We start from the raw sequence: 25,490 nt of genomic DNA on the forward strand, positions 1-25,490 counted from the left end.
AGCAGGCAAAAGTTCAGATGTAAATATGGTTTCTTTGAGAAATGGAGAAGAAAAAAGGTAGCAGTGGTGGATAAATGAATATTCAGTTTTTAAAGAAGAAGAAACAGAAAGCCAAGAAATTATGAAGTGAGTTTAAGTACAGGTCAGTGAAAAATATTTAAGCAAGTAATCTGGCTGTGTTTAGTACCAGGAAGGTAACAAGGAGATGAGCAAATGAAGCACATATCTATCAAGAAGAAATTATGTCAAAGCAATCACAATTCCTCATGAGAAAAGGTAATGGATATCACAAGCAGAGAAGCAGCAGCAGGTAATCTTAGTCTTAGCTGAAATATTACATCCATAGTTGGGGCCTAGTTGGAGAGAATCCAGACTAGAACAATGATGACAAAGTAAGGTCTTGAAAATAAAGTGCAATGAAAGATTGACTAGCTCTGCTTGTTTTTCTTAGTAAGAAGAGAAGATTGAGGAGGAACTTAAGAGTCTTCTACAACATAGTGACTGTGGAAAGAAAGAAGGGAAAAATCTCTGCTGTCCATGCTGAATAGAATAGAATAGAATAGAATAGAATAGAATAGAATAGTTCAGTTGGAAGGGGCTTTCAAAGTCTTCATCTTGTCCAACTGCCTGACCACTTCAGGGCTAACCAAAAGTTAAAGCATATTATTGAGGGCGTTATCCAAATGCTATTTGAACTCTTGACAGGCACGGGATGTCAACCACCTCTCTAGAAAGCCCATTCCAGTGTTTGACGATGCTCACAGTGAAGAAATTTTTTCCCAATGTCCAGTCTGAACCTCCCTTAGTGCAGCTTTGTGCCATTCCCGTGCTTCCTGTCATCAGTTACTAGGGAGAAGAGACCAGCAACTCCCACTCCGCTTCCACTCCTCAGGAAGGGAACTTAGTTCAAAATGGACTTATATATCCAGGAGATTTAGATGAGGTGTAAAGCAACCTTTCTAACAGAACTAATAGACAGATGAATGCTTCCCTGGAAATTAGGGAGAGCTTTTCAGAAATGCTTAGATATCTTTTGGAAATGATGTATATGCAAGTTTGTACAGCCTTAAGAGGCATCTGTACTGTTACAGATGGCCCCTTGAAGTCTCTTTTAGCTTACTGAGTTTGGGAATTGCCAAGAATTACATTATACTACTGTGAAAAGTATGAGTGAAAATTTACATTGACTAGAGGAGTCTGTTCATGAGGCTGGATGAGCAGCCAGGAACTAGGATGCAATAGGATTTCCGTAGGACAAGTTGAATTAGTTAGGAAAGAAAAAGTCTGAAGATGCATGGAATTATCTTTGTTGGAAATATTTGTACTGCCAATACTTCACTACAGCTGTGAAAAACAATTTTCCTGATACTCGTTGTTCTGATCCACCTGGCAAGTGTTTGTGAAATGCATGGCTGAAGTGTCCCATATAGCTTTGCAAGTTTTCTACATGCAGAATTGCAATGTATTAGTTTACTACTACTGTATGTTTTGCACTGCTGTTTTCTTTTGTCAAGAATATGTGCAATCAGAGCAGTAACTTCCATAGGAGAAGATCTGTAGCCTGCTAGAATGCTTGTTTAGTGAAAAGTCTTTCTTTGCTTGTCTTGCACTTTGTATATACATGTATCCATGCATATACTTGGGAAGAAGGCAGGAGGGAGACAGGGAGGGAGTTAAATGAACATGGATCCCTTTGTTTTTGGTCTCTGGTAGAGGAAGTGAAAGGTTTCAAATGTTTGTTTACTTTTTCTTTAGAGTTCCTTTCCCACTTACTTTACAGCCAACATATATTATGAAACATGACTTCAATAAGTTTTAGACTTATTCCCTGTAATCTTGGAGTATCATTCTCTGTAATCATTTTATGACAGTAGTTTCTCATGGTCTGTCCTGAAAGGTCTGAGAGCACAGCATTTGCTGCCAGCTTAGTGTACAATATTGTAGTGAAGCAAATGCTGTTTTCTGATTCAAGGTGGAGCTCTGAAATGATTTCCTTATAATTCTTGACAAGAAAGTTTCTTTCTGCAGCAGTAGAGTCAAAGGGATGGTCTCTCTAAAATTAAAGGAAGGGAAAGGAAGCCTGCGTCGACTGCTGTCATCAGTGGAATTCCAAGCATTTCTAAGTTGTACATGAATAAAGAAATTGTGTATAGAAAAGCTGTTTAGTTTGTGTCCACTCCTTTTCACCAGATTAAAAAACAGAAATTACATTGTAACCTTTTAACTATTGTGCATGGTAGTATACTAGAAACATACAATGCTAGCAAAATTATGATTTTTTTTAATAGCCTTATGTTCTTTCAATTGTAGCCAAAACTTGCAATATGATGCTTACTGGCAAGGACTAGTGTGGCCTACTAGAAGTACTTGCAGTCTGAAAACATTAATATATTAATGATTATTCAAAAGCCTTTGACATCTAGTTTATTCATTCTTTTCCCACTCTTTTCTAAAATCAGCTTTTTCTTCTTCTAACTTTGGTCCAAGATTTTGTCCAAAACAATGTGCAATTTTCCTTTTAGCACTGTGTGTGGAAGAATGTATTCTGTGAGCACAGCTCGTGCCTGTGAAGGCTATGTAATTGCGTGCAAAATTAAGATTTTATCTCATGTTATTTTTAACAAAATGAGGCACTTGAGGGAGTCTACTTTTTTCATAGTTTTTTTTTTTTTAATGAAAGATATTTGCTTGGTCTCTTATTTGAGATGTTGTCGTATTACAATACGATCATTAAATGTTTTTATAACTATATCTTCTCTATATCACTTATAGTCCAATGATAACTGAATGTAATTGGCATATTGGAAAAAAAGTTTAAAAAATGACTAAATAATTTTATTTTTCTTTTACCATAAGTTTTCTAGGTTCCTGTTGATACTTCTACAACTGATGAAAGCCTAGCAGTTTAATGCATTGATTTGTAGAAATGCAAAGGATTTGTGAAGCCACATATAAGACCTTGAAAGTGTCAGGCCAAAGTACTCGCTATTGTACGGGGGGGAGGAGTGGCACAAAGGAAAAACATGGGTTTATTCCTGTTTCAGCTGAAAAAATCTTGAATATTTAGAACCACTCAGTTGATACCTTACAAGAAATTATTTCTCCTTCCTTCTTGTGTGATGAGAATGAGTATAAGCTCCTGATGCTTTCTGTTTTAAGATTATTGTTAATCTTAGTTGGAGGCATCATATACTACAAGGAGGACTAACATGAGCTAGCTTTGGAAGCAACTCTTGTTGGCTGGTATCACACTTCCACAGAGAAAGCCAGAGCACATGTGTGGTCACATCCAATCTTTGTCAATATCCTGTGAAAGCCTTGGATTGATGATCAAAGCGAGAAACTAATGCTGCACTGTAGTATAACCTTTCATTGAACCATTCAAATTTTGATTTCAAGAGGTGATATGTGCATAAAATTTAATTTCCTACTATCCATTTATTTAGGCAATGCAAATTAAATGTTCTTTGGAAGTTTTCTAGTGTCTCACTACTACTCTGTCATTGTTAATTACTAATTAGCTTAGCACTGATGCCTTTACAATATTAACCATGTGTTACCTTAAAAGTTAAATTTTAAATTTAACTTTAATCTTCTGCACTGAAGACTATTAAATGTATTTTAATTCTGTGAAAGTATCATTTAGTACCTTTTAAGTAATGGACAGGCATCCTCAATTCATTTAGTTTCTTCTTGATTTATGTTGTTAGTGTAAACAGTCCTGGTTAGTTTTGTTAATGTTGTATAAAATGCAAACGCAGATAGCCTGGCAGTGTTTGATTGCAAAACAGCTTAGTATGGGGCTTGTGTTAAGTTCTGGAATACTGAAGTTAAGCTTGTCTGCCTGTTTTTTCTGTTACTGTTTTTCTTTGATTAATGAGTAGATTTGTACATATTCGTTCAGAAGCAGTTGTTACTTCTGGTTTGGTAGCTAACCCATTGCGTTAAATTGATTTGTCATTATAATTACTATAGTATACTTGTTATCTTTGTTGCACTTTGCATGTATTTTCTCTTTTCTAAGCGTAGTATTTGCTGTTTTCTTTCCATGCAATATGAAGATTTTGTCAAGATAGGTTGAAATTCTCATCCTGTCCTCCAAACAGCTTGTTGCCTTCATAGTGTCATCTGGAATTTTATTACTGCACCTTCTATGCCAGATCATTAATGGGATTATTGACTGGTATTAGAAGCAGGGCAGACCCCATTACCATGTCTTCCCAGTTTGACAGTGAGCTATTGATAACTGCTCTTGGAATATGGATTTTCAGCCCTGGTACTCCCACATTGTTGTAACCTAATCTCATCGCGGTTTCTCTACTTTGCTCATAAGAAAGTCATGGGAGATTGAGACAGTCTCAGAGGTTTTTCTCCAAAGTGAAGCAACGTCATGTTGGCAACTCATATTTATTGAAACAGGCTGCCAAACATATGCATGCCTAAGACACCCTGTAACCTGATAAGCTTTTTACATATGCTTTGCATTGTTTTATACTTCCCCATCTAATAGATGGGCTTTCAGAAGTTACGAGGAGTAAAGTTGCTGCCAAACTGGCAACATTACTTTAGCATAAGATAGATTTCATGTCATATTAGTAGCAAGGTAAATGATGTCCAAGAGCAATTACTAGCAAAATTCAAAAGGAGATATACAGTGATTCATATTTTTAACAATAAACTGTATGCCTGGTGTAGCAAAACCTTTAACTTATGATGTAGATCTTTGGTTTTCGTGAAAGATTTGCTTTCCTGTAAAATTGTGCCAAGATGCATAACAGGAAAATACTTCTCTAATTAAAAAAAATAAATAAAAATCTGCATTCAGTCAGATCTGTGCATGGTAGTCTGCGGATATAGCAGTAGTTAAAAATGTAGACATCTGGGTTTACAGATCAGAAAGTTCCATCTGATAACTGTGGTCTACTTCTATTATACCCAGCCATAATTGTACTGGAAACAAAACAAATACTTTGAATATCTGCTGCAGTCTTTTTCTGGAGCTGTTGAAATAAACTTCAAGTAAGATATGGACAAATTTGCTGAAGTCCAGAGGAGAATGACCAGAGGTCAAGAAAATGGGACCAGTGATACAAAGATAAAGGTTTTAGGTTGGTTACTCCGGAGAAAAGAGGAACAAGGGGAGAAGTGTAAAGTGCTTTGCAGTGCCAAGTCTGATGCTTTTACCCTGGTGGGGATTTTGGCTGGCAGGCGCAGTGGCACTTCATTTCTGCTGTACACTTCTTGTTCCAGTGGGCTGCCCTGCCAGACACGATGCTGGCTCGTGGGCAGTGGGCTTAGTGCAGGAGGGGAAAAATGGTCAGAAAGTGCTGGTGGGGATGGATCTCTTTGTTCATGAGGTAAAAGCCATTCTTACATCGATACATGTAAAAAAGGGCAACTGCAACTTATATTCAATCTGAATAGGACAGGAAGTGGGCTCCAGCTGCAGTAAAAGCAGACCAGATGTTAGAAAGACCTTCTAGTGGTTCGGATAGATGAAAACTAGAAATTCGTAGAAAACCCAAGACTAAGGATTTTAAAAACAAGTCAGAGAAACATCTTTCAAGAATATCTAACTTTATCTGCCTGAGATGGACAAAGTGACCTCTTAAGGTTTCATCCAGACCTTTTTATGATTCAGTATAATCTTTTTTTTTTTCTCCTCAGTAATTTAAAGAAATTGGAGGAAAGGAATACAGTAATATATACGACTTGTTTTTTTTTTTTCCTCTTTCTTGGTCAAATTAACCTGAACTACACGTTTTACATACTGTATAAATATGGCCATCAAATACCATTGCATATTTTATATATAGCATCAGTAAAAAGTGAAATAATTCTATCTACATATAATTCATGTATTGACTAACAGGATCTAAAGTGTATTGAAGATGCGCTTTTTATGCAATAAATGGTTGACTTAATCTACTTCTTGACTGATAATGAATAAAGTACTAATTGAAATTGTAATATATTTCATTATATATAGATATTTCATTAACATACTGAATGAACACCTGGATTTGTATAATTCTTTTTGGTAACTTGTAAGTCGCTGAACATTTTAATAATTTTCTTATATTAAGAAATATTTAAAATATTTCTTAGAACTTTAGCAGGATGATTAGACATTGAAAAAAATAATTTCTTCATTATCATTCATTCAATTTAGAAATTTAATTGAAACTTGCTGAATTATTTTCTTTAAAAATGAGAGTATTTCAGGCAATGACAAGGGAATTTTTTAGTTAAACAAGAAGTAACACACATAGCAAATGGAGGGAGACCTACGGGTACGTAGAAAGTGTACTTTCTTGCAACCATGAAAATAATTATATTGAAATGTGATGAAAAAATGAAATTTTGAATATGATATAATATGTTGATATGCATTTTTGAATGCTATTTAAGTACTCTTACAGAGGAAATAGTGTGTGGCAGTATGAATAAGAACCTAGACTTCTAATATGCATTTTCATTATTCTGTTTGGAAGGTTATATATAGGCTTAATATTGCTTAATATGATTGTCAAATAATTTAGTTTGAAAATCTGGTATTTTATAAATGTTTTAATATGGTTAGGGAATCTATCTTGCTGATACTAGATACCTTTGCAGATCATATAACTCTGCTTCTAAGCACATCAGTCTATTATTTTCTAAACAAAAATAAAAGAATAAAATAATATTTCATTACATTTAAGAGACAAAGTATCTTGCATAGATTTAGTATGCTTGGTGGCAAACATGAAAATAAATTACCAGTGTTAAACTGACAATCTGTTGATATTACTTGTTTGTAAAAAATATCTTTTTAGTGAAGTTTCCTTAGAAATTGTGTTTTCTATGCGGTAGAGGAAATTATTTTTTTTTAAAGTATTTTAATTACATGCAGAATTTTAAAACTGATTTAATACAAATTCTGATATAGCAGATTTGATCTTTAAAGGTTTTTTTAGAAAACAAAACCAAACCACTGTAAATGCTGTGTGATGAATTCATGTAGGTATTCACCATAAGCTCTTTCATCAATTTTAATGAAATCAAAAGCATGGCAGAAGGAGTTAAGTATTGCTCATCATAAAGATTACTTTCTCTACCCCATAGAACTGGTAAATTCTAACAGACGAATTTCTGAAACTAATTTTCAACATGTTTGCGTGAAAGCAAGAACTTCAACAAATAATACAGTTGTTTTAATTTTTCTATGAAATCATACAAACAAAAGATATGTGGGACAATTCTGCAGTTTCTATACATGTGCTGAGTACATAAAATGTTGGAAGGGATTACAGTAGAATTAGAAAAAATATGAAAACCAAAATGGTTAGGCAAAAAGGAAGACCACCAGAGGGAATGAATCTAAATTGACTTTAGCTTGCAGAAAGAGACCAATGAGGAAGAATGTGATGTAGATCTATAATATCCAGAAGGACATTCAAAGGACTGAATAAGGAATTAATATTTACTGGTTTTCTCAATCATCCATTGGAACTATTAGGAAGCGGTTCTAAAATAGCCAAGTTCCTTTGCAGATGGAACTGCAATGTGGAAACCATACTTAATGATTTTAAAAATCAGAAGCATGGATTAGTTCATAACTAGTTTAATAGTAAGAAGCTGACAGAATCTATGCATGGAAAGATTGTATTTGCCCTGTGTTAGTCTTCCAGTCCTTGTCACTATTCCAGGTGACTATTACCATACTCAGTGGTCCTTCAGTCTGGCCTCTCATGACTAGTCTTACATTTTCACATGGTACTTGTGGGAAACCACAAGTAAATACCTACCACTCTACCCCCCCCCCAAAAAAAAAAAAAAAAAAAGGCAAAAAAGTATATTCATTATTCTTTTAAATTCTCTCAGGTGTCCAAAAAGTTCCATTATTAATGGAGTTACACAAGTGAGTCAGAAACTTTCGTTTTAGTGTCAATCTATGTATGCAAGGTGAATGTTTCAAGAAAAAAGTTAGTTTCATTATTACTTGTATTTAGGAGTTTGAGGGTTTGGTTTATTTTTCAATATAGGAAAACACCCCACAAATAGAAGGACTGTTAAGGACTGTGATTGGCAAAGACATGAAGAATATTTGTAAAGTTGATAAAAATGTAAATATTTTATTATCAGGTTTATTACAGGTTGAGGAAAAAAAATATTGGCCTTTAACTGATGTAGTCCTTTACATCCATGTACAGACATTGAAAATTGGAATTAAATACTATTAAGTTAGACTGGCACAGTACATCTGTTCACGTTCTCTTTCCCCAAGCATGTGGTCAAGATAACAAAATCAGATAACAGAGGAAGTCCTTTTGTTAAAATGTGTCATTATGAAAAGTGAAAAGCTGTGCAAAAACTCATTTCTATAGTAATGAACAATGCTTTATGGAAAGTTTCTAATAGTCAAACTAACAGAAGGTACTGATGATTTTTAAGTTTCCAGGCTGCATATTGTTTCTGTGTAATCTAATGAAAACAACGTGTGTTCTAGAAAGCCAAATGTTTTCTGATCTTGAAAGAAACTAGTGAATAGCTGTACATATATATATATTAAAAATATAAAAACATCAATAACATATGTAATGAGCTTATGTTTTAAGTATTCAGAATCATGGTATGGTTTCATATTTGTGGTGCAAGCTGGTATCGAATTAATCATCCAGCGTCTCTGCTTTTTCTTTGTTAGTTTCTGTCTGCGATGATAAAAGCTACAGAAACTTCAATGTTAGAGAACTTTCTTTCTTATAAGGATTTATCCATGACACATTTTTGTTCTTTCATTTATCCAATTAAATAGTTTCAAATCTATTTTTATCAAGTACTTGTCAAGCATTTGGTACAGAAGCGTGTTTTACCCTGCCTAGTTAATTAAGGTGACTGTAAACAAAAAGATGTACAATTCAAAGCCAAGCAGTGTTTCACACAAGGATGGAGGTGATAATAGCTTAATTCTTGCGTGATCTTTCCTGTCTTTGCCCTGGCTACTTTGGATTGACCTTGTCCACAATCTGATGACCTCCCTTTTGCACTCAGCCATTTGGAAAGTTGCTCATGCCATCGCTGGCCCTGAGGGTCTATCTGGGAGACTACTGATCCATTGACCCATGTCAAGACTGGGTTTCTGATCTACTGAGCTTCTGAGGGAGCTACATACTATACCCACTGTAGACAAAGCCAGTGGGGTAGTATGATTTTTTTCTACTTCTTAAGTGGCATGCAGTTTGTACTTGCTATATGGCAGACCAATTTTACACCAGTTGTTTGCTATGAAATACACTTCCTGAAGCAATTACATGTATTGATCCTTTCTTCACAGTAGAAGTAAATTCCCTAATTTAGCGGCTCAGTTTTTCTAAATCCATCAAATTGCCAAGTTTGTTGGGTGTATTTATGTCTCAACATCAAGTTCCCCTCAAAATTTGCCTTTAAAATTTAATAAGGGCAGAAATATATATACTATGTTGTAATAGGCTTTCTCTATTATTGTTACACCAGGATTTTGTAGACATTTATAAAAGTCTGTAAATAAGGTTCTAAAGCCATTAATTTAGGTATGTTTATGTATGTCCTTGTATATATTTTACAAAATGAACAGCAATTTTTGACGTTGCATATCTGACTGCAAAACAGAGAAATGTTCCACTTATTCAGGAGAAAATCCTTATTCTTTTGAACTTTTTTGTTTGTTTTGTTTTTGTGTATATGAAATTATGCGTGATTCTTCCCTGTAATTATAGACTGGATGCATAATAGCGATAACTGCCTTTTAATGGAAGAAAGGTATTGTCTCAATTCAGCTTTGACTGTTTTTTTTTTTCCCCCTCAACATATGGTGTAACTCCAGATAATTTAGACTTGACAGAAAATTTATTTCTAGGCATTGAATAAACCGTAATAGCTACTTTCACCCAAACTTTAGACTGCTATTTGTGCATTAGCACTTTAAAGTTTGGATTATGTTAAAATGTAAATGTTTCCCCAACTTCTTAACATCTTCAGTTGCCTATTACTTTCCACTAAGGATTGTTTGTATCATGTGATGTTCATTACTTTAGTTTTATAAATTTCTCTCTTGATAATATGCTACCAAAAAGCAATGTTCTGACTTTTTGGTTTTATAACATGTTGTGTCTTAGTTTTTTTTTTTTTTTGTCGTGTTATAAACACGATAAGAATTTATCATACACAAAGGTTTATATTTTAGAAAGTATGAAAGAATGGATTTCTCCCTTCTGTGTGTGTGTGGAGGGGAAGGAGGTCTATGGGAGGATTTTGTATATTCTGTCTCTGCCTAATGCCATTCTAATAATTATTTTTTAACATGACAAAGTGTGTCCTATGACAGAATTTATAGCATGGCATTGTTTTTCATTTATATACAGGAATTGATTCCTGAATTCTATTACCTCCCAGAGATATTCGTCAACAGCAACAATTACAATCTAGGAGTGATGGATGATGGAACAGTTGTGTCTGATGTTGAACTTCCACCATGGGCCAAAACCCCAGAAGAATTTGTTCGCATAAACAGACTGGTAAGATGTCTCTTTTCTATTGTCTGTCAAGAAACATTTGTCTTGCAAGCTTTTTCTGAAGTAGTTTGGATCTTTGTAAAATACAGCTATTTATAATTTACACAGGGCTATGGCTGAAATAATCTGAAGGAACGGTAGATTTATAAATTTTAAGAAGAAAAAAGGCATATAGTATTGCTTGTTCTTTAGAATTGCTCAAAAAAGTTTGAATGTGGTCTAAACATGCAGGAGATCTTATCTTGTTATTTTTATTTCAGCTCTTGTAGTTCTGAAGTGCTAATAAAATCATCACTTTACAAAAGAAAAAGCTTGTTAATCATAGACATTTTTCACTCCAGTTATTTAAATGTAATTTCAGTGTTGTTTTTTATTATTATTATTTTTATTTAAATATCCACTTAACTCCAAAGTCCAGTAAATGCCTCAGGAGAGAAGGCTGCATTTTAAATCTCTGTCACCTCTTCCCTTTCTTCCATTAAAGTTACATTTTTCAGAACAGTTTTTACAAGGAAATCAAACTGAATTCTCCTTTATCTGCTTCATTCCCCAAACCTGTGTTACTGTTCTCTTCCCGGTTTTGGAAAATCCTGGTGTTAGCATTTCCTGTCTTCACTGCGCCCTCTGAGCAGTGTAATGATTTACAGAATAGATATTACAGTGTCGTTGTTGGCATCTCAGCACATTCACAAAGCTATTACATTAGGCTCTTCACAAAATGGAAGGATTCTGCATCAGTGGCACTCTAGAAATAAATAAATTGGAGAGCCTTTTTTAAATGAATCTTGAAAAAAGAAGCTGCAGTTTTCATGTAGTAGTCAGCTACTTCTTTACAGCTAACTAGGAAATACTGAATTAAGGCATGAAAACTCTGAGAAACTTCACAGAAACCAGACTTAGATGTGATAATTCCCTGATATCCTTAAGCTAGAATATGGGAGCTGAAAAAGTCATATTGTTGGCAGAACATTGGAGCTCATATTCATAAAAATGCAGAGCAGTCAGTTCTGAACAAAGCTGTGATTTATAAATTATCAGTATGCTTCAAAGTGCACTTTTACTGGTGACATGATAACTATCTTCAGAGATGTTGTTTGGCCTATGTTTTTGCAGACTACTGATTGTGATGATCTTAACATTTGCAGCAGTTGTACGGTGCACCATAATGATCACAAATTGTGTTAGGTGAATTCAGCATTTGGCTTCATGTAGAAGTATGTTCAAGATGTATTTAAATGGGGTATAAAATGCACTAACATTTAGCAGGACTACTTGGCAAACTGTATTCAAACACAACATTTGATTTTACAGTTGTGCTGATTGATTGAGTTTGGCATGTGTTCATGATTCAGGATAATCTGAGAAATGAAAACCTTTGTTTTTAATCAGACTCGTCAAAGGCAGCCTTGGACCTTGATCTCTCACCACTGTGTTTTTTTAGCTTTTGCATAAAATATAGTTGTTTAATTACAGATTAATTACAGTTCTAACTTTTGCTACTATGAATGCAAGCTATTCTCCAGCTTCTGCTTCCTCCTCTTGTAAGATTTTAGCTCTTAATTTTCTTTTCCTCATTTTTAACTATGGTGCCAGGTTTTTCTCGCCCAAACCTGTCTGTACTTTCTGACCTACCTTTCCCTCATTCTTCCATCATTTTCCAAAATGTTTGCTATTAGTGTCAGCCTTTCTTGCAGCTCTCTGGTATCTCTCATGTGGGCTGTGTTCCCTGGATTAAGTGCTTCTTCAGCAGGAATCAGCTGTGTTTCGATTACCACTGTTAAACTCTTGGACACAAATTATAAAATCTCTTTAAAATCTTCTCTTAGAGAGTACTAAACTAATTCCATAATCCGAGTGTATATTTTTTTCTTTTTATGGACAATCTACAATAAGCACATCTTTATTTTGTCAAATTCTGAAAGAAGCAGTTCAGAAAATATTATGAGGCAAGTGCTGTTATATATCCACTCTTTCATTTAAAGAAAAAGTAATTTGGGGATTTGAAAAGAGTAGTACATTAACCACTGTATATTTGAATGATGAAGATTAAAACTACTTTAAATTACCATTTTGTAATTTTCCTCAACATTACTTATGAAATTGGAAGATCCTATTTATTATCTAAATATAATTAATGGTTCCTTCTCATTTAGGTTATTTTTCAAGTAATTGTTCATTAGTGATGTGACTTTTGAAACTATTTTAATCAAAAAGACTTTGCTAGTAATCTGCTTAAGGTCATAACTTGTGCTGTGAAAGTAGAACTTGCAGCACTTGTCGAGTACTTGAAGAATATACAGAAGTTACCATAAATTAAGGTTTTCAGAAACAATTTTTGCAAGAAAATGTTATTTTCAAGCATTGCATAATTGGACAAAGTAGAACTTTTTTTTTACAACTTGAGTTAATTTTGAAATTGAGAGATAATTACGAGGAGTAATGCCTTTAAACTAAAAAAGGGTAGATTTTGATTATATATAAGGAAGAAACTCTTCACTCAGAGGGTGGTGAGGCGCTGGCGCAGGTGCCCAGAGAAGCTGTGGATGCCCCATCCCTGGAGGTGTTCAAGGCCAGGCTGGATGGGGCTTTGGGCAACCTGGTCTGGTGGGAGGTGTCCCTGCCCATGGCAGGGGGTTGGAACTGGGTGGGCTTTAAGGTCCCTTCCAGCCCAACCCATTCTATAATTCTATAATAATTTGCCAAATGACAGTATATTAAAGTGTATCAAACAACATCCCTTTTGGTGACACTTTATGTCACTGATACTGCTACTGTATTTCAGATATCAAGTTTTGGTCAGTCTGGTAGCATTAAATTTAAACCTCAGTGCCAGTGAATTGTGTTAACAACTTTTATGTGACAACCTTATTCTGGTGGTGATGGCCATGTTAGTGCTGTTATGGATGATGCCCTCTGCAATCTGCTGTTTCTGCAGTGGAATAAAACTGAGAAAATCACATGTAAATATTAAATTGCTTTTTCTTGTTAATACTTAATGGATTTGATAACCTCAGCATCAAATTTTATTTTTGAGTAGAGTAGGAGTGTTTAGGAGGAATGCTTGAAGCTCAGTTTCTCAGAAATACTATCAAAAAAGCTTGCTACAATGTGTCATGGGCTGATTCATTCAGTTAATATTTCCTTATAGCGTCCTGTTTCAGACAAAATAGTGATTATAGCTTACAAAATGAGCACTTAAAATACTATCACACACAGATATTTTTTCCCTTTGCATTTCAGTTTACCTCTTTAAGTCCACAGATCTTATACAGTGATTTGAGCTCATGAAATGCATACTACTTTGATCTGTGACCTTTTTGTGGTGCTAATCGGGTTCCTGATATCATTATACCTTGCTCATTAATCATATTTCCTGCAGCCCGTCAGCCAGCCAGACAGCCCAAGCCCCTGTTTGCAGCCTTGTGTTGGCAGGTTTCTGCTTTTCCAGATTATTACAGTGTGATACTTTGGCGTCTCATAACCAGACCCACATCAAGCTGTGTGCTACAATTAAAGTCAGATGGTCCTCAGGTTGAACAGGGATATACTGTTGCAGCTGTCTGTCTTTCTGGAACAGACCAGCACGGGGAACAGATGATATGTAGGACGGTGCGTAATAACAGCTTGTACAGTACTGGGTCAATAGCAGGGGTTCAGAACATTAATTGACAGGCTGATAGCTGATTTAAAACTGATTCCCAACCTATTTTTAATTCTATAAAGTGTGTATTTTAGTTGAAATAGATTGTTGCGTGTCTTCTGTGCTTGCTTTGGGAGAAAAAGCAGAATGATGTATAATTAAAAGTGGATTTTGATTGATGGAATGTCACGATGAGCTCAATGATAGCATCAGGATGTCATTCTGAGCAATACAAAGAAATGTAAAATGCATGTATTGCATGTGCATATTTTTGGTACTTTCTATTAGTTTATGATAGCACAATAAAAATTATAATAGCACAAATTCATGAGAGTTGGGGGGAAGATATTTTTCTCTGAGTAAGTCTACAGTTTGATGGATATGTGACCAGGTTTTTACTCAAACAGTCTGAAACATTAGTATATACCCCTAATACTCCGTATTATTTTTAATGCCGTAGAGTAACTGCGAAGATAACTGAAAATATTTTTCAGTTTTCCCAGATACAGGTTGACAAAAACTGTATTATTGTATAATTGCATCATTATATATGTATTTGTGATAAGACTTACAGTATTAGTTTAACAATTCTTTTTAAATTGAAAGTGACGTTAAATGACCTTACCTTCGTACCCCCCACAAAAACAGAAATATCATAATGTAATGCACTATTGCATCCTGTCTTCAGTATTTCAAAGTGAGTTATGCTATCTGTAGGCCATTAGTATTTGAGCAAACGGGGGAATGCTACTTTTATCTGATATCTTAAATGAATAAATAAAGAAATAAATTTTTGTTGTTCATCCATGTTTCTGAGAGTCATATAGGGAAAACAAGTGTAAACTGGGCAGGAAGAATATAAAGAGGTTGTTGTTCAGATGTTGTTTGGATACAGAAATCTTTGGCAAAAATTATGGCAGTAGTTGATACATTTTTTTCAGGCATATTATTTCAAACTTAATTTTTCTGGGGCCTTTTGCTAGCTTCAAAGTCTTAGCTATGTTAGCTTTCCTCCTTCAGAATATTTTTCTGTTTTAGAAATTTAAATTCACCTATTGCAGTTCATGATTTCCCATTAAAGCTGATGAAAATTTATCATGAAGGACAGAGTAGGCATTTGCAAAGACCAGACACAACCCAAAGAAAAGTCACATACTTCCACAGGGAGTCAGGAGTAGCTAAAAATCCAAATAAGGCAATTACATTTGTTCTAAACAGAAATGTAGCCTATTTTGTCCTGTCTTTGAAGGTTGGATGTCTGAATAGGTAAGAATTAATATAAAACTATTAATCAGTTGATAATAACTAAATTTCACACAGCTTTGATGAGCTTCAGCTTTTTGGGAATTAGATTGCTTCGATGATAATAATGTTGTTGAGGTCTGTCAAGACAGCTTTCCACAATATATCTAAATTTAAATATTTTTAGTGCTTTATTGCAGAGTTAGTCCTTCCATGATTAGCGGTTTATCCATTTTACTCAATATTGGGGAAAATGCAAGACAAATAAGGAACATGATGAGATTACTATGTTGGTTTGAAAGTTTTGAAATCCAATTTTCATATAATTGAAAATGTAGTGATTGGAAGCTAGGACGCTTTCTGATACAAATGAAAGCCTTAAATATGTAAAAGCAGTATAAACAAAATTTATCTTGACATAATAAGCAAAATGGAGAGGAGGGATAGGCCAGCCACTCACCCAAACTCAAATTTTAGAGGAGCAAAATGAATCAGTATTAAGAACCACCAACTGCTAAGAATGATCTACGATCTGAGTTAGAGGATCATTATCTGTCAAATATGGTGCATTATTTCTTAGCAGAGGCTACTCCGCCTTATACCAGAAACCACTGAAAAAGCAACGTTCCCTGCCAGCTAGCACACCAACAATACTCAGAACTGCAGTTTTTCAGAGAGTCTTCTCTCCTTTCCATGGAAAGTGAAATGATGTAAAAAACCAGGCTGGTTTCAAAACCATTATGCTACTTGCAATCTATTAAAACTATTGCTATTAGGCCAATAAAGATGAGATAAAACAGTGCCTGCAACTTGGAACGTACTGGATTTTTGTGTTCCCTTGGAAAAGTCTCTTGATGGTATTTTTCCTATTTCCACAGCAGTGTATTTACAGGTGTGTAAGGTGTAAGTTCTATAGCAAGTGCTGTAGAAAATCATGTGGTTATGAACAGTGTGAATTAAGGCACATGAGTGCAGGTTACTAGTAATAGATTGCTAGATGACTGGTAGCATATTGTTGATAAATATTACTAGTTACATATGGCAGAAAGAAAAGAAGAAGGCTAAAATGGAAACTGGGTTAACTAGAAGCATCAGAGCTGCTATTTGTGCAAAACATACTTTGAAATTCTGGTTTAAGCAGGATTGGGTGTAATCTTAAAAGGCTAGAATGCAGGTTGGTCTGTTTACACTGGGTGAGGAGGGTGCTTCTGGCAATACGAGCTGGTGTGAAATGTTTACAGAATTTGAGCATACAGCAAAAGAGAGGAAAAAGAGTAGCTCTGTGAACTCATCACTTGAGCTCTTCCACGTGGTTGTTGGCATTTTGGATGTCTGTTTGCTCAGAAGAGAGGTGATGGATCATGGTGAAAAAGAAGAGCTTCGATACCAGTTTTTTGAAACTCTTCACTTCGTTGAATGCATATGTTATTGAAGTGTTACACCCATTTGTATTTCTGATGTTTGGTGATTTCTTGTGGCTTTTCTGTGGAATCTACATCCATATGCAATGTAAGATTTATACAATACAATAGTCTCTGAAAGGAGGATATCTGTCAACTCTAGAAGCATTTTAATTTGTTTAAAAAAATCAATTTCATAGATTTATAATAGAAAAAGTAGTTTGGAAAGTCATCTGTAACTTTGGTCTTCCTGGCAAATACTTGTATTTCTATGCCACATACAGACATTTTACATGTGTGTGTAATGCATTTAAATTAAATATATTTAAATGTAATTTGACAATGTATGTTAAAACACTGTGCTACGTTTATTTTATCTTGCGTTCAGGCTGTGTCTATGAAGAAAAGTTTTGTGCAGGAGATAAGATTCCTTGTATCAGGCAAAATAAAGATTTACATTCATAGAAATCTCAGAAACTTAACGATCTAATTCAGAAAGTCGTCAGAAATATTACTCTTGAGTGGAGCCAGGGTGTGAGACATCTAGCCTAGCCTGCTGGCATAGTGAACTCAGTACATTTACAAATTTGATATTATTTGACACAGTTTTTTCTTGTGTACAGAAACTAGGCATTCCCATAGTATTGGGAAGCACAGGGGCTGCACCATGTAAGTACTTAACTGGCAGAAAGTCTCTTAAACATTTAAAGAAATGTAGGATGGAGTGTAAATTCAAACATCAGTATTCCTTCTTTCCTCTAGCAATGCTCCTATGAATGGAGCATGAATTTCTGGTCATTGTCCAGCGATTCCTTTAAATTTGTCCATAACAAAACTGGCTTACACCTGTTTGTTTTACACCTGACCTAAATGGTGTACTCACTTAATTGTGATAATATACCACTTATACTCATTTCTTACTGACCCAGCTACATGTATAACAATTCTGTAATCTGTATATGTCACTGCAGGATTTTTTGCGCTGTTAGAATTACTTCCTAAAAGACCTTTGATGTCTTCCATACAGAAATACTTGTGTGCAGGCTAGAATCAAGAAATAGTGGATAATTGTAAGCAGTTTTGATTTAATTATATCATGTACGGATCTGATTATTATCATAGAAAGGTAGGGTAAGTAGACCCTGATTACTTATTAAGTACCTTATTCAGATCTCATCTGAAGATAAGTCTATCTTAGCATTAGTAATGCCAACAGAACCGCACTTATGTGAAACCAGTGCAAGTGAAAAACTAATCTGTGGGTATTCTAAAGGAAGAATAGAAGGATCATTCAGTATCAGATATTTTTGAAAAGTAGAGAAGAAATTTTTCTGAAGGAATATGATGTATGGGCTACCAGAAAATATTCTGAAAATCTGGGAATGATCAAAAGTAGACTAATTTTTCTGTGTGTACAATTGCACGTTATATTGACTCTCTGTGTATAAGAATAACTTATATTTATTGACATGCTGTCTAAGAAATATGTCCAGAAATTCATGTCTATTTAAATCCAATTCTGTTGGAATATTGTTTTTACTAATTTTCAAATAAGAATTTTTTATTGATTTAATTTGTAAAGGAGATTGCTATTCAAAGAAAGTCAAATATAGTCTCCAAGAACATGAGGGAGGTAATGAAAAGTGAACTTGAGACATGCTTTTGAATAGAACTTGTTTTAAGAATGCTGAAATCGTTCAGTTTTGATTTAACACACATCAAAATATGCTAATATTGGAAGGTGGGGTTTGGATAGTATATGATGGGAAAACGTTGAAAAGGTGTATCTGTAGGACAAAGTTAATGTATAGTAAAAAGCAAAACTGTAGTGATATAAAGACACTTTTACCTTTTCAATGAAAATAGTAATCTAGGTAGGACATCATAATTTGTTAGCAAAAGCATTGATCTCAGTTATAGCCAATACAAATTGCAAATAAGAGGGACAGTAGAGTTTGTAAAATATTTTTTCCATAATAATCTCTTCACTATATCTTGTTTGCAATTTTTGCCCTCTTTTTAAACTCCACCTACAAGTTACTTTATAGAAACTACAACTACACCGTGGACTTCAAGATTGTAAGCAGAGTAAAATTAAAAAAAAAAAAAAAAAAAAGCATGTGCTTACATTGAAATCATTTTTGAAAGTCTAATAGATGCCTGTCTTTCTGAAAAAAAAAGATGGCTTAATGAAATCTTGGAGTGTGATTTTCCCTTGGAGTCTATCTGCCTTTGCTATAATGGAAAAAAAGTAAAAAAAAAAAAAAAAAAAAAAACACAAAACAAAACATTTTAAAAATCCTTTAAATTACTTGCTAAATCATTGTGATGCTAAATAATGATCAGTAATGCATCTGTGTTAGGGAAAGTCTGAGACTAAACACGAGAAACTAAGCAGGAGAAAAACTGAGAAGTAGAATATCAGTACAAATATTAGTACAAATATTTTGAATGAGGGAAAAACTAACAGTTAAATAGTAAAAAGAGCTAGGAATCATATAGAAGAGTCAAGAGAAAACCTGTAAACTAAAATTAGGGACATTCAAGAGAGTGATGAGATGCTGATTGTTAATAGAGGAAAAGATTCTATTATAGCCAAGATAAATATTAAAACATGGAGGAGAGTGATACGCAGTTGAGAAAGATTACAAAATGCTAAACAATACCAGTTTGAGCATACGCAGTTTAAAAAAAAAAAAAAAAGGAAAACTAAGGTGGGTAAATTCACTTTTATCGAAAAAAAGTTGTTTGGAAGCAGTCTAGACAATTAAATTTGCTTTCAACTCTTCTGTTGTTTGATGGTGTAGAACTGGTGTTTAAAAGTGAGTCCATGGAGGACATTAACATTATTACTGTGTGAAATGAAGTGGGAAACAATTGTCTTGGAGCCATTGCCCCATTTAACAGGTGTTCACTAAATCTGTCTGTCTTCCCATTTGTCTGTTCTCCTAATGCGGTTGCCGGGCACTTCCTGCAAACGGTGTTGTAAGGGATTCTCTTGAAAACGTATCAGGAATTTTGATTAACTTGGAAAAATGGCATCAGGAGCTCAGTATAGGGAAGGGAAAATAGTTTGAAAGTTATAGCAGTTTCTTACTTGATTTAGTAAGAGTTACAGTCTGTGATTGGAAGTTGCTTTGCAAAGAAATATCCAAACTTATTTTGCCTGCAAGGTGAAATACTGACGGTCAGGATTTCCACAGGACAGAATGTACTGGTGAGAGACCTGGTAGGATTGATATGTTGTTGCGTCTTTTTTTCAGTGTCATCTGGAAGTCTGTTTATAGACCATATGTGCAAATATCCTGGTAAATTTGAATTTGATGGGTGCTTTGTTTGAAATAAAGGATTTGTGATTATTCAAAATGTACAGAAATTTCCAATGTAGGTATTAGAAAAGAATGGGAGATTCTGTTAACATTCACAAATGTGGAGCTGTGGAGAAATAAACTGAGAATTTGTGGCCTTCAGCTGAAGTAGGGGAGGGTCGAGAAAACATGGCCATCTGTGCCCTATGTGAAAGGATACAAAAAAAGTCATCAGGGGCTTTGCTTTCAGTGCCTTTCTCTGGCAAGGCTCCACTTTTTGCAAGCCTGGGTTGGGGAACAGTAATGTTGCTAAAACCATCTGGGGTATGGAGAAAGCTTATGACAAATGATATAGAGGCAGGAAAGACTCTCAAATGAAGAAAGTTTATCCTCCCTAGAAGAGAGGAGAATAAGGAAAAGCATAGAAAATAATGAACGGTGCTGAGAAGGTGCATCAGGAAATGACATTCTCTCTTTCATAACATAAGGATGTAAAGGTTGTTCGTGAAGAATAAAATCTTGCTACAAAGTAATATTTTTCAGAGAGTGTTAAATTAAACTCAGGAACATTAAGGGTAACAATAGCAACCAGAAAAGAACTGTGGACTTTTATAAAAATAAAAAGATTATCTATTTTATTAGGCAGTACAAAACATGTAAGTTGAGACACAAGATCTTATGTTCAGTGGCTAAGAAACCCTACAGGAATATATGAGCAATTCATGACAGAAACAGTACTCACCTCTTCTTGCTCCAATAAATAGAAGTATCTTTTTCTTAACAGTATCATTAAATGCTACTTAAGCCCTGTACAACAGGTCCTCAGCCTCTACAGACAGGAGTCTGAAGAGGTACTTCCACAGGACAGGATTTACAGGGCATGCAGCTAAGCAAAGTCCTCCTTCCTATCCCTCACCACATTTCCCCATCTGTGTCTTCAGTCAGGAACAAACATTTGTGAGGTTGTACTACAAACTAGATCACTGAGATGATTTTTTTTCCCCCTAACCTGGATTATTATTTTAGTGATCTTTTTTACAATATTGTTCTACTGGCAGTCGCAGTAGCACAGGCATTGGCATGATTAGCCGCAATGCCATGCGAGTACAAACATTTTGAAATGGAAACTTCTTTAACTGTTCTCTCTGCCAAAGTCAGTATCTCAAGAAACTCCAGTCAGCAGCGCAGACTTGCAGAGCTAGGCAAGCTCCAGTCAGCCGAGTTTCTGGTATGAGTTTAACTACAGCAGCACAGCGCTCTGCAGGGGGTATCGTACTGCTGCGCGAGGAAGTGTAGTGTCAGGCTCGTGATGATTATGCGCTTTTGCAAAAGCAGTGGGTGGAAACTGATGGAAAAGGCTGCTGCACTCTAGCCCATCTGCTCAACATCAGCATCCTGCTAGATGTTCCTCACATCTGCCAGTTGTTACCCTTTAATTGGAAGTTCAGGAATAGCCCTTTTGGTTTAAGGAGAGGCCAGTCTATAGCCCATCAGTCAAGTAGGAGGATGTATTTAGCAGAACAAATGCAGGCTTTTGGCAATCAAGGTCATGCTCACCTGAGTAATTAATGTACTGGGCAGTCAGTTCCTTTGGTCAGGTGGTTGGTCTGCCCTTAAGTAAGCAAGGACTCTGAATTTCTTTTTCAGTGTGTGTTTGTTTTTGGAAGTAATTTGAGAAAACATATCTCTTAGGCTGCAATTTTTACTCTCAATCCTTATAAACAGGGTGTATATGCTAGCTGCTAGGCACCCCTTTAGGTACTTACTTGCTGATCTCTTGAGCTGCATTTGTAATGTTTGCTAAGTATATAGTCAACTACAGAACCAAATCAAATAAAAGACTGGTTTTAATTTCCTTAATTCAGTCTTGCATAGCTATGAATACTGTATACTCTGCAATTCAAACCACTGTAACGTTTCTGCTTTTGAAGCATGAAAGTTCCCTCTAAGTAGAAGACTGTGGAAACACAAATTTCCAGTAGAATTTCGTACACCTGTGCTTGTGCTTACCTGACCCTTTCCAGGTAAGTTTAATAGTTGAAAAATGTTTTAGCTGTCTAGCTTGATTCAGTTAGACCAAAATATGCTAGAAAGCCCTCATTTGCTAGTGTCTGGAGCAAATCTGAGTAGCAGCAGTTTCTGGCAGAGTGGAGCTTTAATGAGCAACAGAGGGCAGGTATATCTTCCATTAGTGCAGCTGCTTTGTAGGAGGATATTGTACAGTGTCCCCATAGAAGGATAAAGTTCAGGTTAACTCAAAGAAGGCTCTAGAACCAAACTAGCCTGGCTTATTTCTTTTTGGAAGTAATTTTTCCTCCATCTTAAATATTAAAGTTTGAAAATGAATCTCCAATATAGTAATAATATGAAATCTATCTATCCCTCAGGATTTTTTTTTTTCTTTCCATTCTGAAGCTTTATTTCCTCTTTGGATTTTATTTAGGTAGAATAGTATTGCTAATAAAGAGCAACAGCTTGTAAAGCAAGATTAAAGATATTTGTAATAGCAACGATGTAATTGACATTCAAAGAGGTCATAAGCAGTCAAAATTCTGTACCGATAAAGTGAGATAATGCTCTCTGTGAGTTTCTTTGTGTTTGTCCTTGTCTAAATTGGCAGGATTTACCCTGTTTCTCTAAGCCACTGTTTAAGAAGAAATTTTGGATCTGATCCAAGTTAGTTGTTTCCAGTGAAAGTTAAATTGGGTTCATAAAAACATGAAAGGTTCAGCAGCATGCAAGTAGTTTAGAGGAAGTTGATTACAAATACTGGTAAACTCAAGTGCTTTGAGTTTCCCAATGTGAATAATTAAAGTAAAGTTGGACATTTCATTTACAATGACGTTATTTTTAAGTAATTAAAAATACAGCATTCTCCATTTTTTAAAAAGAAAAGAAACAAACAAAACCAAACCTGAGACATTGCGTTATGTTTTTGGGAATGTTCCAAAGAGTATACCTAAAAGAAAATGGTGAAAAGTATCCTGTTTCTAAAAATCTGTGAAAATTTTCCTATACCTATAAATCAGAAGAGTCCTTAAGGGCAGTGAAGCCCCTAATTGCTACTGACATTATCTCTTGCCATCTGCTTTCTGAGGCAGAATAAGAACTTTGTAATGAGGATTAGGAGTGGAAGATGGTGAGAGCATGCTCCAAGTGTTGCTGGAGCGTTCTCTGCTTTTCATAGTAAATCACATAATAACTTTTTTTAATAGAAGGTTTTGAATACATTTTGCCTCAACTAATGTAAATAAGCCAAGAATTAAATTTTGCTGCATTTTTTTTTGATAGGGCTATCTTATTTATAGTCAGTTAATTTATTAAACCTCTCTTAAAGATACTAAAAACACATGAACTATCCATACCGCAGTGGACTTGGACGTCTGAACTGTCAATATCCTGCCTTCAGACTGATGCAAGCACATCATGCAGGCATGCCCTTGGGCTGTATCTACACCGGAATTAAGCCATGATTAAAATCCATTCCAAGGCTGCATACAAACATAACTCACATCCAGAGCCTCTTTTAAGCCTGGTTTTACTGCTAGTATGGACAGATCTGAGCCATTCTCAGTTTTTCAGCAGACTGTGCTTCTCTCTCTTTCTCTACACATTTATTGAACTCTGTCCCAGTTGCAGTTTGCCCTGTATGCATTAGTGGTTTAGAGTAATTTTAGAAGAGAGCAATTTTCAGATTAATTCTTTTGGCTTTGGATGCTTCTTTCCCGAATAGAGAGGTTCATATTTTATTGTAATAACCACAGGTGACCACTTAATGGGAAATTTCACTTTGAGTTGAGATTTCTCCCATGGGACATGTCATCTAACCTGATTATGACCCATTTGCAAGCCCTTGTACCCAAGGTGTAATAGCACGCTGACTTGTTTGTTTCTACCTACCACTCTGATATTGTGGTTATATAGAAAATGACTGTGAGCTGGGCTGTGCTCTTGAAATGAGTAAATTCCAAGTGCTCAGGAATCTTTTTATTTTTGTATTTTTTTCCAGCTAGATCAACACAGTCACATTAGCTCAGTTTCATATCTGATACTGTAAATTCTGCTGACCTTGGTTTGATCTGGACATCTTTCTGTTGGAGCATATATACAGCGTTATCCCCAATTTGGTTGATCTGGTGACAAGCAAGCATGCTAGAGGATCAGATAAGATCGCCTGGCAAGCGGGGTCTTGCCCTGGTCTGCCAGATGGCCACCTCTGTTGTATGCCAGTTTTCTCACTTCCCTAACAGTAAGTCCCAACGTAGGAGGAAGTTATGAAAATTTTTTTACATTGGTATTCCGTCAAGTGAGCCTTGAGGTTTCCCAGAGCTGGAAGCTTCCTCTAATTATACATCCTTGACTGAAAGATTCCTCTTTTTCCTGCTCCTCTTATAATGAGATTTACAATGTTATGAGAAGCGAGAGATTAAGTGAGCAAAAAATACAGCCAAGGTAGCCTCCAGAATTTGCCACAGGTCAGTTACAAACTGCAAAGAAGTACTGCAGTTTCAAGTCCAAAGATCATTTTCTGCAAAAAATCTAGAGAAGGTGGTGGCACGTGAGTAGTGAGAGGGAAGCTTAGTGACTGAAAATGGTGGTACAAGCAGAGAATTTCACAAGAAGCTAGTGAGAAACTACACTGAGGAATGAAAAGATTGCCAGATCTGTTCAATTCTTTCGGAGCTTTTTTGTTGTTGTATGTAAATACAAAAATGACAGGATACAGAAGGGGTGGATAAATCAAGGCAGCAGTCTCCAGTGATTACATGAAGATCCCACTTCAGGAACCTAAAATAAAATCTAGTTGATATCTTCCTGAAATCTTAGGTTCATTTATTAGGTGTGAAGTTTGTAATGAAAACTGATCTCAGCTAGAATATTAACAGAACTCCTTTGGTCTCCACAAAGGACCAATTCCCGAACTTTTCAAAAATGTGTATTTTTGTAACAGTTATGGGAAACGTAAATGCTCCTGTTAAATTTTAACAAACAAATTTTGGATGTAAAATATATCACAATGGTATAAAAGGCTGGGATTATTCTTAGTAAAAATCTTTTTCTAATCTTATTAACAGAGTGATTGTTACAGGCCCTTAAATGTCCTACATGTGCTAAAAGTGATAAAAATAAAGCCTGGCAGAGTTTAAAAAGTGCAGCAACCCTGCCAAAATATAGAGTATCATTTGTAGATCCCAGTCTGATTATACAGGTAGTACCTTATGATTGCATTACTAGTAAGATGAATGTAGCCTCTTTTTTCTTTGTCCCTTAAAATTCCATTTTGGAACTGAAATGTTAGGATCTGTGAAATTCTTATTTTCAGAAGATTCTCTTAATTTCAGAAAATTCTTATTTTTCAGAAGATTTC

General features: G+C 35.2%; 1 protein-coding gene across 1 annotated transcript in view; it reads left to right on the plus strand.

Annotated features, from left to right (window-relative positions):
* Positions 1–25,490, plus strand: part of LRBA (LPS responsive beige-like anchor protein) — a 395,790-nt gene that overhangs the window by 287,165 nt on the left and 83,135 nt on the right. The window contains exon 47 of the mRNA XM_050710360.1: positions 10,383–10,535. Coding sequence (XP_050566317.1) covers positions 10,383–10,535 — 153 coding nt within the window. The remainder of the gene's footprint in view (positions 1–10,382; positions 10,536–25,490) is intronic.

This window comes from Cygnus atratus, chromosome 4 (genome assembly GCF_013377495.2).
Source record: "Cygnus atratus isolate AKBS03 ecotype Queensland, Australia chromosome 4, CAtr_DNAZoo_HiC_assembly, whole genome shotgun sequence".
Taxonomy (NCBI): domain Eukaryota; kingdom Metazoa; phylum Chordata; class Aves; order Anseriformes; family Anatidae; genus Cygnus; species Cygnus atratus.